Below are 18,713 nucleotides of genomic sequence, written 5' to 3'. Positions count from 1 at the left end.
TTTAAAACAGTTTTTTAGAACAAAGAAAAATAGTCAGGATATAAAAATGTAGAGATAATGGAAATCTTTCAAATACATGAAATCCTACCTGAACCTGACTTGTAAAGGTATTATGTCCTTATAAATCTGAGTGTTCTAATGACTTCATGAGGATTTAGCCAAGGCAAACTACAGAATAGGATCAACATATATTTTAACATTTGGATGTAGTTAACATAGAGCTCATTCATGCAAAACCTATGCAGGTGAGTAACTTTATTCACATGAACAGTCCCAGTATTCAGAGATTACTCACGTGAATAAAGTAACTTGCTACTTATGTTTTTCCAGGATCAGGCTCTTAGTCATAATGTTTTATATCAAGTGACAGGTGGAATGAGAGAGCCTGCTTCTATTCCCATTGAATTCAATGGCAAATCTCCCATTAACCTTAAGGATGTAGGAAGAACTGGACATTAAAGGTCTGATCCAAAACCCACTGAAGCCAATGGGAGTCTTCCCATTGAATTTAATAGGTTTTGGATCAGGCCTTTAGGTCCAATCCTACAATGGGCTGCATGGGTGGATTCTTGTGCCTATATGGAATGCTGCCACATGAGGGCAGGGTCTCCATGTGTGGCAGGAATGAAGCCTAAAGATGTAGCTTTGTTCTAAAACCTAAAAGCAAATTATAACTTGCGCCATATCAAAATTTGCCAAATTTGTTCGTCTATTGGGATTTTCAATTAATGTTTTATGACTGACATAATAATATCCTATTAAAACTTCATATTTCAATTTACATGACATCCCTTGGTATCCTGTTCCTTTTATTGTTAGCTTAACATATTAAAACTTAAATTATTTAAAGAAAGAGTAACTAAATACCTTCTACAGTAACTCAAACTTGTTTTAATATGGATACATTCTCACATAAATCAAACTCCTTTTTGCCGAACCGCTCACTCCCCCACAACATACACACATTTCCTCTTTTTCATATCAACATCTGTTATTTCACTTCATTCCCAGTGCTGCACATGAGCAATTCACAGGAGCAGAATCTAAGACAGTTAGGATGTGATCTTATTCCTACTAAGGCAAAACTCCCAGTGAATTAAAATGAGACAGGCTGGGGATCTTAATTAGGTTAAAGTGACTGCAAAAATCCATCATAAAATGCAGCACATCATAGCTGAGGTAGCCAAAAGCCATAGCCATGAGGTGAATCTCCTTAAGAAACGCTCTTAGGAAACTGTTTATGATGGGCTCCAGACCACCTGTATCATAAAAAGTCCCAGTATAAAATAAGGGCCCCCATGCTCCCCTCAGAAGCTGCTTCTACTGTTGCAGGAATAATCATGACTTGCCCTTGGCTCCATGCTGCCTATCTTGTTAAAGCTGGAAAAAAAGCAGAGGATCTTGTCCAGCTAAGCATTAACCCCAGTAAAATTCGTGAGATGTAGCTCAGGCTGTTCCACAAATCACTTATATCTCATTCAGTGAGCTGTCAGCAGCCTCCAGGGGCTGCTTCTAGGCCTGATGTACATTAGACAAATTACCTGTTGCTGACAACTAGATCTAGCAATGGGTGCAGCTGAACCACTGGTGAACACAGGTGCACAAAAGGAGGCAGGGTGCAGACAAAGAAACCCCAGCTTTGGCAGCACTTCAGTAAACGACCAGCTTTTTAGTTCAATTTCTGAAACAATGCTGCGTATGGTTTGCCATTGACTGCGCTTGCAGCTAAACCATAATCCAACCCCACTTCAACTTCACTTGTTGCTGACACCCATTATTAGCAACAGGCCATTTTTCCAGCATAGACCACATGAGAGAGAGCCAGAGACTAGTATCTGAGGCAGGGAGAAAGCTTCCATACACTGCTAAACACCAGGCAACCTGCATATTGCCAGTGCACTGATTTTGGTCCCAGGGAGAAAAGCTCCATGTATGTAGGGCCCCCATAATAGATCGATATCAACACCAAGTCACCATTTATAAAATGCTAAGGCTATATTTACTTAAATGTATCATATTCACTTGTGTAACATTGGGTAAATAAATTGGTTAGTCTCTAAGGTGCCACTCGTACTCCTTTTCTTTTTGCGAACACAGACTAACACGGCTGCTACTCTGAAACCGATATGTATTATGTATCACTTATTTACCATACAGCCTGTATGTATATCACATGTATTATACACGTACCAAGAACGAAAGATCTATAAAGAGAGAGACTTTGGAATATACTGAGATCCCAATATACCAGCTGGGGGAAGAATCTGCAGCTTGTTTCCAAGAAGGGATCCACGAGCCCGGGAGCACCATATTAGGGCCCAGCCCCCACCCATCCGATGCCAGGTCCCTGTTTCTCTCTCTGGGAGGCTTCTAAACTCTGCAGACCGTGAAAGGTCCGCCGCCTGCTGATGCAGCACAGCCACTGTCTCCCGCTGGGACCAATCCTCCTCTGCCTGGCTCGCGGGCTGGGGCCGGGCAGTCCAGCCCCCCCTCCAGCGCGCGCGCGCGCGTGGCTTCCTCTCTGCGCTGCTCGGCCCTGCGCGTGTCTGGTGAAAGGTTTCCGCCGGATCAGCAGGCGGCGGCCGCCCAGCCAGACGTCCCAACCTTTCTGAATATTTCATTGGCGCTGCCCGCCGGGGATGGGCAGCCACTGACTGCTGCAAAGAAAAGCGAGCTCCCGCAGAGCCGCTTCCTGCCCCTTGCAGCCTCTCAAAGCGGGCTTTGAGTCCTTCCTACAAACGAGTGATTGATTTTGGAAACGAAACCCCTCTGCTGGAGCTGACCCGCTGGGGAGCCTGCCTAGATGCAATTAAAACAACAACAAAAACCAAACAAGCCTCACATCTCTCTGAACTCTTTAGTGGCCAGAGGATGAGCCAGGAGCAGCTTTTCTATAAAAATCCCCGCCGTGGGCTGTGAAACAGTTTGAGGAGGGAAGGGCTGGATATGTTGCTGGAGAAGAGTTGCAGAAGGGAAGGTCCCTTTTTGGACGCCGCAGCCCTTAATGCATGAGAAAAATCAACCAACCAAGAGACTTATTATTACAGTGTTTCAGCTGTGACCAGGCTCGCCTGCACCCGCCAGGAGCCTGCTGAGACTAGCCCCCGAGAGTCATAGCTGCGGGTCGACCCCCTCATCCAGAATCTCTCTGCAAAGAGCCCCGCGCTCTCTCTTCCCCTGGAAGCCCTGCAGGGGCAACTGATGATGCGTCGTGCTCCCCTGGGCAGGTGTGGACTGAGAGGGGGGCCACAGCCCAAGGCGCTAGGGGTGGGCTCGTGGACGGCGCTGTGAAATCGCCCACGCTTGTGCCAGGCTAGCGGGGGAGAGGCGCGCACTGGCGTGGTGGATGCCCGCGGAGGTGCCCCCCCCCATCCCCGGGCTGGCCGCAGTAGCCGAGCTCTGCTGTGCTGCACCGTCGCTGGCGCTCGCTGGGTGATGGGGCCGGGATTGTGGAGTCATCGCTGAACGCCCAGCAGCGAGCCGCGAAGAACTCAGCGCATAAAGTTTGTTTCCACCGGCCACCTGCTTCTGCAGCCCCTCCTGCTCCCTCGGCCCTGGGGTGCCCTCCTGCTTGCCCGTTCCCAGGGCCGGGGAAAGCTCAAGCCCAGCTGCCTCTGCCGCCGGTGACCTCCCGCTGCCGCCCCGTGCTGCTCTGAGGACACAGGAGGCGGCGGCGGCGGCGGCAGAAGAGGAGCCGGGGAGCCCGTATGGCCGCTCCCAGCGAGCAGGTGGCGAGCGCGGCTGCTCCTGTCGCCACTGCGAGCCGGGGGGTGCTGTGAGCCCGGGGTGGGAGGGCGGACTGCGGCTGCCTCGGAGCTTCTCCTGCGGAGCACTGCGGGGCCGAGGAGGCGGCGGCGGCGGGAGATGTGGCCGGCGGGAGCGGCCGGCCGGCTGCCCTGTCCGCGGGACTCGGCGCTCCGGCGGGCGGCTTTCTCCGGGAACCTCTCGGCTCTGCCGTCTCACCTAGCGCCCAGCGGCAGGAGCGTCCGGGTCTTCATCAGCGCCAACCCCGAAGGTAACTCGCCTGCGCGCGTTGCCCGGGCGCCGGCCGCCTTCCAGCCCGCGGGGGACCCGGGGTGCCCCTGGCTCTGCAGCCCCGCGTCCTCCCTTCCGGCGGCTCCAGAGGTCTCTCCTCATGCACCCCCCCACCCCCCCCCCCACACACCCCGATGCCGGGCATTGCCAGCCTGGACCCTTAGATCACAGCTGAGAACAAGCCAGTGGGGCCTTGGCAAGCTCCTAGCTGTTCTGCACGGGGTGGTGTTGGCAGAAGTTGGTGCTTGTCTGCCCACATCTTGCCCCCCCTCCAGACATGCTCTGGAGAGGGCACCAAGGCGGGCACAGCCAGCCAGCAGCTCTTCCTTTCTCTTGGCTGTTCTAGTGATCGCGCCTCCTGGGCAGAAGCACAGCAGGGGCGAGCCCTCTCCAGCTGGCCTGCGGCTGTGGGGGAGCAGTGCAGGGGTCCCGGGAAATGGTGGCGCTCAAGCCGTCCCTCCGGGTAAAGAGAGAAGGCGGTTCCGCGGCTGCAGCCGTGTCAGCTGCCCGGGGAGTCTCCAGGCACTTGCGGTTCACGGGGGAGCAGGGTTCTCCTCTTGTAGTTAGTGCAGCAGCCCCTAGTCCTGAGCTGAGCTGCTCAGGGCGCCTTCAGACCATCACAGCCACAGTCACGAGTCTCCAGCTTCCCAGCCCGGAGGACGGCTGGCATCGGATGACTCTGTTTCTCCCCTCTTCAGCCCACTAGCCCGATCAGCCTGCTCTTAGGCGGGGAGCCCTCGGGTCTCTGCCTTCCCTCGTGGTTGTGAAAACAAACTGAAGAGGAACAACTCTGGTAGCTGGCTCTTGCTCCAGGATTGTGCTGGGATCTGTTATTTTCAAGGTTGAAAGCTGAACGAGAGGCTGCTACGAGAACTAAATGTCTAAGAGCCGCCTTGCACCGAAGTTGCTAGATCGTGTATTTCACTGCCCTACGTTACCTGAAGTTTAGCTCTGATTTTAGGAAATGGACCATTTCACATATACATATATATATAGGCTGTGATATACTCAGAGTTTGCTACAACCCCCTTCCTGAAGAGTAACACACACAAACTAAAAGCACAGTATCGCCGGCTATGTATATTTATAATAAGGTAAATATACTTTGAGCGAAACACAGTGAAGTGACCACTCAAGGCAACAACAAAAAAATAGGTAATCTTCTAATGAATGTGCAGAAGAAAGTGCATTTTACTTGAAGATACTGTATAGGGATCTCTTAGTAAGAATGCCTGATAAGGGAGGTCTTATGTACTGATTTCACAATATATTGCAATTAAGTGTAGGTCATACACAGTGATTAGTCTGAAATAGAATTTAAGGAGAACTTTTTTCTCTGTAGGTATTTTGGAGAGCAGAGGACTAAAGTTTACACAATAATCTGATCTTAATCCTGGTCTATTTACAAGGAAGAATTTCCATGGAAGTCTACAGCCTGGGTTTAAAAACACTGCAGCATCAGGCACTTTATTAGAAGTCCTTGAAACAATTAAGCAGCCTGTACTTAGAAGTACAAAATATTCTGCCTTCAGAGCTGAAGAATTTAGCATACATTCAGGAGAAGGAGTTATTCCCACTCATAAATTTAGTTATTTTAGAATTAAAGTTGCTCAAGTCTATTTCTTTACAAAAATCCAAACACTAAAAGTAAGGAAATCCTAGATTAAGGCAACATTCCTACCCCTTGCCAAGAAACAGTGCACTAATTTTACCATACTCATTCACATCAACCCCCTAATGCCTTCCCTGATAACGCTAATTTAATTCAACAATACTGTCACCTTCAATATACATAACAGAAAACAAAAAGTCACACTTAAAATGACAAATTAATTTGATTTTAAAAATGACAAATATCACAGCACAAATAGACATGTGGTTATGACTAATAGAGTACAGAAAACAAATTGTCACAGTAGTAACTTTTTCCAAGCTTTTTTGAATGCATGAGTCAATTTTCAACTCTCAAATTTGAGAGATTTTGTTGCTAAAAGGATTCTTGAAGGTAGATTCACCAAAATCAATTAGTGGTCATTAAAAATGTTTATAATGCTTAAACTATTTAAAAGATTAATGTAAAACTACAAGATATTAATTCTGTACAGAAAGAGTAAGTGCTGTAAATTTGGGGAAGATACATAATTGTATTCATGCATAAGTGACCAATTTAAACCTTGCTTGAAGTGTAAATATATTCTTAACTATGGAGTCACTCTGATTGTGACGTCTCCATAATATTTGTCATCAAAGTTGTTTGTCATCACATCCATTTGTCATATTAGCTAGATATTTCTGTTAAAATGCGCAGCAATCAATTAGTTTAAAAAGTTAATATTTAGGCCCATATCTCATAGTTAGCAGGATTGATTCCTTAAATTGTTACTTTGAGATATCCGTTTACTAACCATATTGAGATGAATGTAGCAGGTTTGCCTCTCAGAGTGATTTCTTTCAGGCTGTTTGCAGATTCAGGAAGACAACATTGCATTGATTTACCCTTGGTTCACATTTCCAATTTTTTCTTCACAGCAGTAAAGGCTAGATACATTCTGTTTTTTAAGTGAAAGCCTGAGACAAGGTTTTCCATAGTGACCAGTGATTCTGAGTGCCGAACTTAAGATACCTAAAAGAAGTCCGATTTGGAGAAGGGTAAGGTGTGTGGCATGAAAATCCTTTAAAGCTGAGGCACCCAAAATCACTAGTCCCTTTGGAAAATCTTGGCCTTAGATCTAGAGAATCCTCTTGATGACAAATATCCATCCATGAAAATATTTGTTGACGGTCCTTGTGACATAGACAGAAATAACTATTACTAACAGTGTGTATAAATAAAAAAAATTAATAAACTGGAAAAAGATGCCAGTGCCTTGGATTTAACTATAATCTAGAAGTTAGTTATTTTCATATCTTAATAAAGTCAGGAATTTATTTTCTAAAGAGTGCCCCCAAAAAGTGAATACAAACATAATTTTGAAAAAGAACCCATTTGAAAATGCTTCAGATTCACTAACTAACAGATTTAGGACCTGATCTTATGTATGTTTGTAGGTTCAGAGCCTTACTTGTTAATTCTCACAACATCCATTTGTGCACTCTGGGCTTGATCTTTCTAGTTTCTGAACCAGGAGTGGATTTACCATGAAACAAACCATGTGGTTGAACGGGGGCCCCAACAACAGGAGGGGACCCCAAAATGTAGGCCAAATCTCATCTGACAACTTGCCTCCAAGTCCCGGCTGGCGGCGCAGCAGGGCTCAGGCCGGCAGACTACCTTCATGCTGTGGTCGCTGGCCCCATGATGCTCCTAGAAGTGGCCGACTGCTGGCATGTCTCTGCATACCCCTGGTGTGGGGGAGGCAGCTCCACATGCTGCCCCTGCCCTGGGCAGCACACGGAGACCCGCTGCCCCCCACCCCAAAGGAGGATCTGGAACTGGGACCAGGAACTGTGGCCAATGGGAGCTGCGGGGGCGGCGCCTGCAGGCGGGGGTGGCGCCAGCAGGCAGGGGCACACGGCAACCCCCTAGCCCCCCAGCCTAGAAGTCAGAGGGGTGTGCGTGCTGGTCGCTTTGGGAGCCACGCTGCCCAAGGTAAGCACCCACCACTGTCCCCCTCCTGCACCCAAACCCCTGCCCCAGCCCAGAGCCCTCACCCAGCATCCAGACTCCCTCCCAGAGCCCGACCCCCACACCCCTTCCCACACCCCAGCCCCCTGCCCCAATCAAGGTGCCACTCTTTATTTTCATTTACTTCCCATTACTTATAATATAGGAGGAGGATAAAGAAAAAAAGAATGAAAAACAGGAAGGGGAGATAAGAGAGAAAGTTCTTTTTCTTGGCTGGTTCCCAAGGGTGGGCCCCTGAAAGTGAAGCTGTGCGCAGGACCCCACTAACTCTAAATCTGCCACTGTACTGAACATTCCTGAAATGTGCTGAGTGGCCTCAACTCCCACTGATTTCAGTAGGAGTTGAAAGTGTACAGCAGTGGTGGGCAACCTGTGGTCCACGGGCCAGCCTGTCGATAATCCACTGGCGGGCTGCGAGACAGTGTTTACATTGACCGTCCGCAGCTCCCAGTGGCCGCAGTTTGCCGTTCCCGGCCATGAGCGCTGCGGGAAGTGGCGCGGGCAGCAAGGATGAGCTGGCTGCCGCTTCCTGCAGCTCCCATTGGCCGGGAATGGCGAACCGCTGCCACTGGGAGCTGTGGGTGGCCATGCCTGTGGACAGTCAATGTAAACACTGTCTCGCGGCCTGACGGGCTGCAGGTTGCCCACCACTGGTGTACAGCATCTCACAGGACCTTGCAGGCCAAGCCATCAAATAGTAAGTGCTGCGAGTTTAGGGACACTGGCCCAGGTCCTTGGAGTTTTGGGGGCATCTAACACGCATTAGACCTTTGAGGATATGGGCCACTCTTTATTCTGGTTCCAATCCAGCAAAGTCCATAAGCAATATACTTAATTTAAAGCACATAAGTAGTTCCCTTAAATTACCAGTGTCTATTAAAGTTGGACACATACTTAATTACTTTGCTGAATCAGGGGTTCATTCCCTATTTTCAGTGCAAATTTCAATATATCCTTAACCCTGGAACTCTTATGGCATCTCCACAATACAGTTAACATAATATGCTGTATGGTTTCTAATTTCCAGCTAGAAAAGATGATACCTTTCAAATTTATTGAACACTGTTACACTGAATAATTGAACAGTAAACAACAATCATGGGTATGGCTAATTAGAAACAATAATGATCTATAGAAACTTTTTTTCTAGCTTAGATAAGTGAAAATATTTTTTCTCTAGTAGTTGATATCTATAGTGACCCTTGTTTCTGAAGTAGCTGATATTAATTAATTGAACGTTTTAATGTAGTTGAAAATTATTGGTCTTCTAAAGCAAATTAAAGCTGCTTTATTATTTGAAAAAGAAAGCTGTTTCCTATAGCAATCAGGAATTTTAAATAATTTTAAAATGCTGAGTCAAAGAAAATTACATCCCTTCACATTATCTAATTAGAAATATGTTTATCTATGGGGAAAAGTTAGAAAATTGTGTTTTATATTAACCTCAATCTTATCAAGAATTTTTGGTTGTTTTAAAGTGATAAGGAAGTAAATTCAGTTCTCTCAATATTTGTAATAAATTATTTTACAATTTTATGTAGAGGAAATCTGCACAAAATTACGCCTTTTTTAATATAGAGTCAGCTTCTGTAAATTTTTACTTCTATCAACAGTATTAACTCCTGTGTCTCTTCCTTCTGTTAACACACAGCTCACATTAACTATGACAATAGTTAGGTCTGAACTCTCAAGTAGTTCTGGTATACTTGGCTGTGATAGCATCATATGTCGTAGATTAAGCACATTCAGGTGTCTTTTAGGTCTACAGACCAAGTATTGACAAAGTAGAAAACCTAGCTGCTTTGGGATGTGGTGCTGGTGATATAATAGGTGTCATAATGCATCCCAGTTGAGCAGTACCACAGCATGGAGTTAGGAACTTAGTTTCTGAAGGTGACGTATTTTGAATGAGAACATAAAATCAAAATTCTGATAACCTGCCTTAATTAAAAATTCCATGGCACTTTGGAAAGCAGGGTAGCTGGGAATTAACCCTGGTGTCTTTGTCAAATTCCAGTTTCAGTAATTTTATCCACTACCTTAAGCTTGATCTGTTGTTCCCACTGGTTAAATTATTCTGGATTTGTTACTGTAAACAGCTGTGTAGTTTTTAGTGTGTTGCTACATTTGGTGTCTGGGGAAGGCTGTATGTCAGTAGTGAACAGAGTGAAATCATTAACAAAGAATACATATGGAGCCAAATCTTGCCCTCCTATACATGTGAACAGTCCTAATGAAGACAGAGAGGTAACGATGACTCGCATTTTATATGTCATCCCTATGCATCTTCCTGCCATGGGTAGGGTAAGCAAGTCCTATCTGAGGGCTCAAGTGGAACTTAAGTAGTGTCTAGGACTTGACTGGGCCTTCTGCCCAGGAATGAATTTCACCCTTAGTGTTTGCTTTTGGGTCCATTACCCTAAACCCAAGCCAACCTCATTTCGACCCCTCCCTCCCTCTGGGGGAACACTGAAGATCCTCCAAAGTCTGTAGGATTTTTATCAGATTATGATGGTTAACACTTTATATAGTAGTTTTTGACATTTTAAATTTTATAAACTGGTTTCTGTGGCATAAAGAGAAACAGATAAGATGAATGAGGTTTGCTTTTTAAAAACTTTTATAAACAAAACTGCTGGCCTGTGCATGAGATATTTTTTCACTCAGTAGCTACTTAAAGTTTCAAGCATTAAAGCCATGTATAAGTAAGCTTGGCAGAATTCAATTTTTAATTTTTTTATAATTTTGACAGATATCAATGTTTATTTTTAAGGATTTGTTTTGATTTTCATCAATTTAAATGTTCACAGTTGTGGGATATTATAGGCAGGTCACACATTATGGGGGAAGACTATAATTATTGAATGAGAGTAGATGCTGAGATTCAAAAAGTTAAATGTTTATAACTGTTAAAACATAAATTGTCAATATCACATGTCAAAACATACAAAGTAATGTCCTTAGATCAAACTCTAATAAGTTCTCAAGCAGTATTTTGCTTACTTTGTCTCTCTGTACATTTTAATTATTATTGATGGAAATATTTTTTCATTGGTTTGTGTGTGTATGGTGAAATCAATGTTTACCTACATTTACTGATTAAAAATCTAATCCTTCCAAGCCTTGTTTTATAAATTACAAGGATCGTAAAATAGATCAGATTAACTCCTTTGAACTCTTAAACTAGGCCTTGATCCAGCAAAGCACATAAGTCAATAGGAACTATACACTTGTTTAAAGTTAAGCACCTGCTTATGTGCTTTGCTGGATCAGAGCCCTACTGACCTTAGTTGCTTTCACTAGAAAATGAAATTTGTACTGTACTAGGGAAGTAAGGTAATTTGTGTTATTTTGTAATGACAAATATTTATTTTCACCTCTAACGAGGATACTGAAATCCCACTTATTTGAAAAAAATCAGTGTAACCTTAACTATGGAGCTATAATATATGCATATAAGAATAGGTTTCAGAGTAGCAGCCATGTTAGTCTGTATCCGCAAAAAGAAAAGGAGGACTTGTGTCACCTTAGAGACTAACAAATTTATTTGAGCATAAGCTTTCGTGAGCTACAGCTCACTTAATTTGTTAGTCTCTAAGGTGCCACAAGTACTCCTTTTCTTTTTGCATATAAGAATGTTAGATAAGACGTCATTTAATATAAAGATTTAGGAGGCTTTGCTAACATCAAACTAAACACCTGGAACTTTAACAGTCTCTTGCAAGATGACCAAAATGGGATTTCATTACATTGTATTTCATTGTTATACTCTTATTTTTATAATATAATGCTAGAATTATTCTATTTAAAATGTTTTCTATTTACACTGAATATTCCAAAAACATTTGCAACTTTGCTCATGATATTATAGTATTTATTCAGGTGATTAGTCCCATTGAGTAGAATAGGGATACTTCTGTGACAGAAAGTTGCAGAAATGGGTCTTTATCTGCATTACTATGTTTGGACTTCTTTGTCTGCTGTTTTTGAGAAATTTTCTCTCCTTCTGTGTGTGAAAGACAGAGAAAATGAAATGGAATATGCATTTCTGTGGACATGCCATAGAACATTTACTGCTATCAATAAGCATAAAGCTGGCAACTCACAACCGATGAAGAATTACGATTGCTCTAATTATGGTGTTCTTGCCATATGTAGGGAGATAAAGATACAACATTTCCCTTCTGTAGCATATTCCCACTATACTACTTTATTTTTACTTGAAATGTTGATTTCCTTTTTTTAAAAAAGCATTAAATCAATGAATAATCAAACACACAGAAGTCAAGAAAATACTTGTTAAAGCAGTTAGCTCTGGTCCATTGTGCTTCTTCCCCAAAATACTGCATGGTCTCTTCTTATATGAATTGCATCATAGGAATATCTTATTTATAAAGATAATTTTATGTAATCTGGAAGGAATGTATTTCTTGTGTAAAGGAAAACACAGATGTTCAAGTGCATGAGATAGCAAGGGAGGTGTTGAAGAGATGTGGAAACAACTCCAGACTTTTTTACGTAAAGTATCAGTTCCTGTTACCTGAAGTTGTATCTGTTATGGTTTTATGTAGCACTTATTATTGAGGTGTCTAATAGCTACAAAACAAACTACATTTGAAGAACAGTTGAGTATTTTTAAAGTTATGAACTCTTAAAGTTCAGTGACCCAGAGTCTGAGATGGTGGCAAATTTCAAATAATCTCATTTTTTAAATAGTTTCTAATTTGAAACAAATGCCCATTTCAAGAGGCTCAGAGATTAATAAGATCCAGCATTCCAGCCGTACAAGGCTGGACTCAGTCTAAAAAAATGGAATGGAAAAGTTTCAGCTTGGTGTTTTTTGTCTCTGTGGAGCCCTCTCCTCTGCGGCTTCAGAACTGATGAGGTTCTGCTGCATCAGTTGGTGAGGGGAAGGTCTTTTGGGGGTGTATACCTCCTGCAGAATGCAGAACCTTGCTCTGTGTAAGCAAGTAAGTTTCCTGAATAGGATGGTGGGAAGGACTGTTCCAGAAGTGGCACAAAAGGATCCACTGCAGTGCAGATCCGTTGGTGCTTGTTTCCATTGTGGGAAGTGCTCATTGAGCCATGGAAGAGGGTGCATTGGACTTAAGTAGTTTCCGTGGGGGCAGCTGTGGAGATGCTCTGTTGGGAGAATTGCTCATGATCTCCTGTGCATCTGCTGAGTGCTCAGGCCACCGAACTTGGTGATCCGGCTAAGGATTTGGGTCTATGTTAAAAAATTTATAATTGGAACAATGAGAAGTTTTTTGTTTGTTTAATAGATGCCAGAAATGGCTGAACAGATTTTGCTGATATGTTTTAAATGCACACAGTGCAAAGGATCAACTGAAAAAGCAAAAAGATGTTTTGGGACTTTTATAGAATTGCAAAATATTCAGTTCTTCAGCTTTGTTTGTTCTCCTACATCTTTAGGAAGGAACAAAATTACCTAAAAACAAGCCATTTCCCTGCCCTGCACAATCCAAAAATAAAAGGAATGTGTTTGAGAAAGGTAAGAAACTAAAAAAAAGGAGGTGGGGTGGCTATCATAGGATTGGAAGGAACCTTGAGAGGTATTCTAGTCCAGTCCCCTGCACACATGGCAGGACTAAGTATTATCTAGACCATCCCTGAGAGGTTTGTTTAATCTGCTCTTAAAAAATTCCAATGATGAAGATTCCACAACCTCCCTGGGAAATTTATTCTAGTGCTCAACTACTCTGACAGTTAGGAAGTGTTTCCTAATATCCAACCTAAACCTCCCTTGCTGCAATTTAAGCCTTTTGCTTCTTGTCCTATCCTCAGTGGTTAAGAAGAACAGTTTTTCTCCCTCCTCCTTTTAACAACCTTTTATGTACTTGAAAACTGTTATCATGTCCCCTCTTCGTCTTCTCTTTTCCAGACCAAACAAACCCAATTTTTTTCACTCTTCCCTCATAGGTCATGTTTTCTAGACCTTTAATCATTTTTGTTGCTCTTCTTTGGACTTTCTCCAGTTTGTCCACATCTTTCCTGAAATGTGGCACTCAGAACTGGACACAATACTCCTGTTGAGGCCTAATCAGCGCAGAGTAGAGCGGATAATTACTTCTCGTGTCTTGCTTACAACAGTGCTGCTAATACATCCCAGAATGAGGTTTGCTTTTTTTGCAACAGTGTGACACTGCTGACTCATATTTAGCTTGTGGACCACTATGACCCCCAGATTCCTTTCTGCAGTACTGCTTCCTAGGCAGTCATTTCCCATTTTATATGTGTGCAACTGATTGTTTCTTCCTAAGTGGAGTACTTTGCATTTGTCCTTATTGAAATTCATCCTATTTACTTCAGACCGTTTCTCCAGTTTGTTCAGATCATTTTGAATTATAATCCTATCCTCCAAAGCACTCGCAACCCCTCCCAGCTTGGTATCATCGGCAGACTTTATAAGTGTACTCTCTATACTATTATCTAGATCAGTGATGAAGATATTGATCAGAACTGGACCCAGAACTGATCCCTGCGGGACCCCACTCATTATGCCTTTCCTGCATGACTGTGAACCACTGATGATTAGTCTCTGGGAACAGTTTTCCAACAAGTTATGCACCCACCTTATAGTAGCTCCATCTAGGTTATATTTCCCTAGTTTGTTTACGAGAAAGTCATGTGAGACAGTATCAAAAGCTTTACTAAAGTCAAGATATACACATGGCTACCACTTCCCCCTATCCACAAGGCATGTTACCCTGTCAAGGAAAGCTGTCAAAGCAGGTTGGTTTGACATCATTTGTTCTTGACAAATCCATTCTGACTGTTACTTATCACCTTAGATCTTCTAAACGTTTGCAAATTGATTGCTTAATTATTTGCTCTATTATCTTTTTGGGTACAGAAGTTAAGCTGACTGGTCTGTAATTCCCCAGGTTGTCCTTATTTCCCTTTTTATAGATCGGCACTATAGTTGCCCTTCTGGAATCTCTCCCATCTTCCATGACTTTTCAAAGATAATCGCTAATGGCTCAGATATCTCCTCAGTCAGCTCCTTGAGTATTCTAGGATGCATTTCATCAGGCTAGACTTGAAGACTGGTGGACATGAAGACATCTAACTTGTCTAAATAATTTTTAACTTGTTCTTTCCCTATTTTAGTCTCTGATCCTACCTTATTTTCACTGGCATTCACTATGTTAGATGTCCAGTCACCACCAACCTTCTTGGTGAAAACCGAAACAAAGAAGTCTTTAAACACCTCTGCCATTTCCACATTTTCTGTTATTGTTCCCCCCCCCCCGTCACCCCCATTGAATAACGGGCCTGCCCTGTCTTTGGTCTTCCTCTTGCTTCTAATGTATTTGTAGAATGTTTTCTTGTTATTCTTTATGTCTGCAGCTAGTTTGATCTCGTTGTGTGCCTTGGAATCTAATTGTGTCCCTACATCCTTGTGTTATTTGTTCTCCCCAAACACCTTCCCCTCAAAATATCAATCAAGTAACAAACAAGCAAACCAACTACAAAAAAAACCCCAAAAAACCTCAAACCAACACCAAACCAAAAACCCAAGCAGGGATTTTACTCTGAAGACAGAGAGCCAGAGACTGCGTGAAGTCCACTAGGACTGCACTATTGCTATTGATTATGGAAGATGCTCAGAAGCTGAGTGATAAGCAGCATTACAAAACTCTAGATACTTAGATAATTTTGACAGCTTTCTCATTTGAGAGAAGGTAAACCTATTTCTAAGACTTCAAAATAGTTAATAATGTTGTTATCGAGGTCACAAAATAGTGCTTGAAAAATTTAAGGTTTCCAGATTCACCTAACACAGCAGTCTATTAGCACCCTAAAGACCACATTGTCCAAGGCAATATTTCAAAACTAACAGTACTTCTTGTGCAAACTGAATATTTATGTTTAAAGAATATCAGAGTTGCACATCCAAACACTCTTCATGCTGAAGATGGGCCTTAGCCACCAAGCTGAGACCCAGACCCAGACTTCTGCAAAATTCAAGGATATACAGAGTCTGGGTTTTGTTTCAGCCTATTCAGGGGTCCTGCAGAGGAGTTTGCTCTGTATCCAGAAGTACACATTCCCTAAAGTTCAGATTGTTTGGATCTGCGGTTTTGGTGCAGGTCCATCTTGTTACCATCAAAGAGGGGGGAAAAATCACAACACAGCAGAGCACATCATTTCCTTTCTTACCACAATAAATGTCTGAGGGTTGCTTTATATCTTTACAAGTATTCGCATACCAATCTTGGCTCCTAGTAGTCTGGTCTTTAGACATATGAACATATCTCTCATTGTTTGTTTGGTTTAGAACAGAGGTCTCAAACCATGGGCCGCATGCAGCCCGCGGAGTTATTTCCTGCAGCCCGCCATAGGCGCCGACTCCACTGGCAGCCAAGCTCCCCTCACCCCCGCCTCCCCTATTTCCTCGCCCCAAGGGCGCCGCGTCCCCGCTCCTCCGCCTACCTCCCAGTGCTTCCCGCTGCCAAACTTAGGACTTTCCAGGAGGGAGGGGGGAGGAGCGGAGATGCAACGCACTCAGGAGAGGAGGCAGAGAAGAGGCAGGGCTGGGGCGGGGACTTTGGGGAAGGGGTTGGAAGGGGGACGGGGAAGGGGTGGGAAGAGGCAGGCAGGGGTGGGGACTCATGGACTAGACAAGCAGTCTGAGGTATGAAGTTCAGCATGTGTGATTCTTTGCTGTGAGTAGTTGGGGGTGTTTGTTAAAAGTGGCAACATATTTTGTATGAATAGTTACTTTAAAAAGTTCCTGCCATTACAGCTATGTTGATCGACTGTTAGTGTAGATCATCAGTGTTACTGACCACATAAGGAATAGTTACAGGTGTTTATATTTTATTAAAACCCCTCTTCACATGACAGTTTTAAAAAAAGTTAATGCATTGACTTTTAATAGCATACTATATTACTCTTCATTTTTTTCATTTTTGACTATACTTTTGTTTCGTTTTATGAAAAGGTTTCAGTGATGCGGCTCTCAGGCCAGTGTACGAGTCCTCATGTGGCCCTCGTGGTGATTTGAGTTTGAGATCCCTGGTTTAGAAGTTCAGTGCCACTGAGATGGGTGTATTACGCTAGAGTCTGTCCTTTTCTTCTTCCACTTTTTGGCTTGTAGGAAGGGATTTGAGCTTCATACATTGGATTATAGTTTCCAAGCATGGTTAGGGAAGATGGAATTTTCAAGTGCAGATTCTACATTATATAAAAACTTTGGGCTGATACACAGTTACAGTATTGATTCCAGTCCCTATTATCTCACTTTCAGTTTCAAAGTAAACAACAGCGAAGTCTTTGCTCTCCAGCTAGATGGGTGACTAGCACTGCAACACATTTAGCAATAAAGAACAGGAACATCACCACTCTGCACCGATCTGAGCTGGGAGAGCTCATACCCCCAAGTTTGTTTTACATAAGAAGATGAAATGGTGTCCTGAAAGTCAGTCCTCTGTGGCTCCCGCACCTCAATCATCCCTTCAGCCTCAGCATGGTGTGGGGACCCAGTTTGTGATGGGAAGGAGTAATGCACAGGGAGATAAACTCTCCTCCCTGAACAACTACGGAGTTGCTTCTTTCTCTCTCTGGTCTAGTGTAGTGGGTTGACCTTTCTGTTTAACGATTGTCTCACTGTGAAGTCAGATAATTAGGGCTTGAGGCGTCTTATCTGGCAGGGCTTCAGTCTTTAAACACTGAAACAGTCTCAGTCCCATGTAACAACAGAAAGAGGGGATTAAATAAACCATGTGTACTGCTTGGGAGACTTTTGCCTTGCCATGGTACTCCCCTCATCTTTTATTCATTGTAATGGAGAATTCATACCCTTTTGTGATGTTACTGCAGCAAAGCAACTCTTTATAACAGCCTTAGTAATATACATAAAAGACAAAATATCTACATTAAAATGCAGTAAAAGTTGCTACAAATAGCACCCTATATTTAATTCTAGCCCAGGATCAACATGGAATATTTGTAGGACCTGTAACTTTAGTTTAGTGTAGTTGTTTTGTAGTTTCATCTGGGATGGAAAAAATATACTAACTTTGACTATGTTTATGGTCTTATTGTAGATGTCAGCACGAATAAATATGTTGCAGATAATGAGGAAATAATTTTAAAATTAAATATGAAAATTTTCATTGTATTTTTGTGACATGAGTCAGTTCTTCACACAAATTTCATTGTACTTAATGCTACACATTGTTTCCTGTAAGATTCTTTCCTCCTATTCCTCTACATCAGGGGTGGCCAACCTGACCCTGAGAAGGAGCGAGAATTTCTAATGTACATTGCCAAAGAGCCACAGTAATAGGTCAGCAGCCCCCCATTAGCTCCCCCACCCCACTCCCAGTGCCTCCCACCCACCGGAAGCACCATCGATCAACACGTCCCCCTCCCTCCCCGCACCTCCCAATCAGCTGTTTCCTGGCATGCAGGAGGCTCTGGGGGAGGGGGGGAGCAAGACACTGCAGGCTGAGGGGAGGGGGCAGGAAGGGGTGGAGTGGGGGTAGGGCCTGTGGCAGAGCCAGGGATTGAGCGAGTACCCCCCAGCACATTAGAAAGTTGGCATCTGTAGCTCCAGCCCTGGAGTCGGTGCCTATACAAGGAGCCGCATATTAACTTCTGAAGAGCCGCATATGGCCACCCCTGCTCTGCATTACCATTGTCATCATGATCCAGTTCAGTCCCAAAAAGCACCCAGATTCCATATCTCATAAATTCTTGGAAAACTGACTTTTGACATTTCTGCAGTGTAAGAATAGGATGGTGTTTTGCCAAACTGGAGCTACCAAGAAGCTTTTCATTCTGTGCCACTTTGAGATACTTGTGTTAATGTTCTTGTTTAAGCAACAGTGCAAACATGTCATTGTCTTCATGACAAACTGTACAAATTCACACAAACACCAAGCCTGGTAAGAAGTTTGGTAGTCAGTTTCTTTTTTCTAACTACTCCATCTCACACGACTGATTTTTAAGAACTCTCATTGACTTCAGTAAGAGTTCTACTTCATAACTGATAGCATGGTATGAGCCTTTATCATTCATTATA

At 43.4% G+C, this 18,713-nt stretch overlaps 1 protein-coding gene across 2 annotated transcripts in view; it reads left to right on the top strand.

The window, feature by feature from the left end:
• Nucleotides 1-2,539: 2,539 nt before the first annotated feature.
• The window catches only part of NWD2 (NACHT and WD repeat domain containing 2), a 126,824-nt gene continuing 110,650 nt past the window's right edge, over nt 2,540-18,713 (top strand). For both annotated transcript variants that reach the window (XM_073342317.1, XM_073342315.1), the window contains exon 1: nt 2,540-4,015. In XM_073342317.1, coding sequence (XP_073198418.1) covers nt 3,865-4,015 — 151 coding nt within the window. In that variant the 5' untranslated portion in view covers nt 2,540-3,864. The remainder of the gene's footprint in view (nt 4,016-18,713) is intronic.

The sequence above is a fragment of the Lepidochelys kempii genome, chromosome 4, assembly GCF_965140265.1.
Source record: "Lepidochelys kempii isolate rLepKem1 chromosome 4, rLepKem1.hap2, whole genome shotgun sequence".
Taxonomy (NCBI): domain Eukaryota; kingdom Metazoa; phylum Chordata; order Testudines; family Cheloniidae; genus Lepidochelys; species Lepidochelys kempii.
This window is presented reverse-complemented; position numbering and strand designations above follow the sequence as displayed.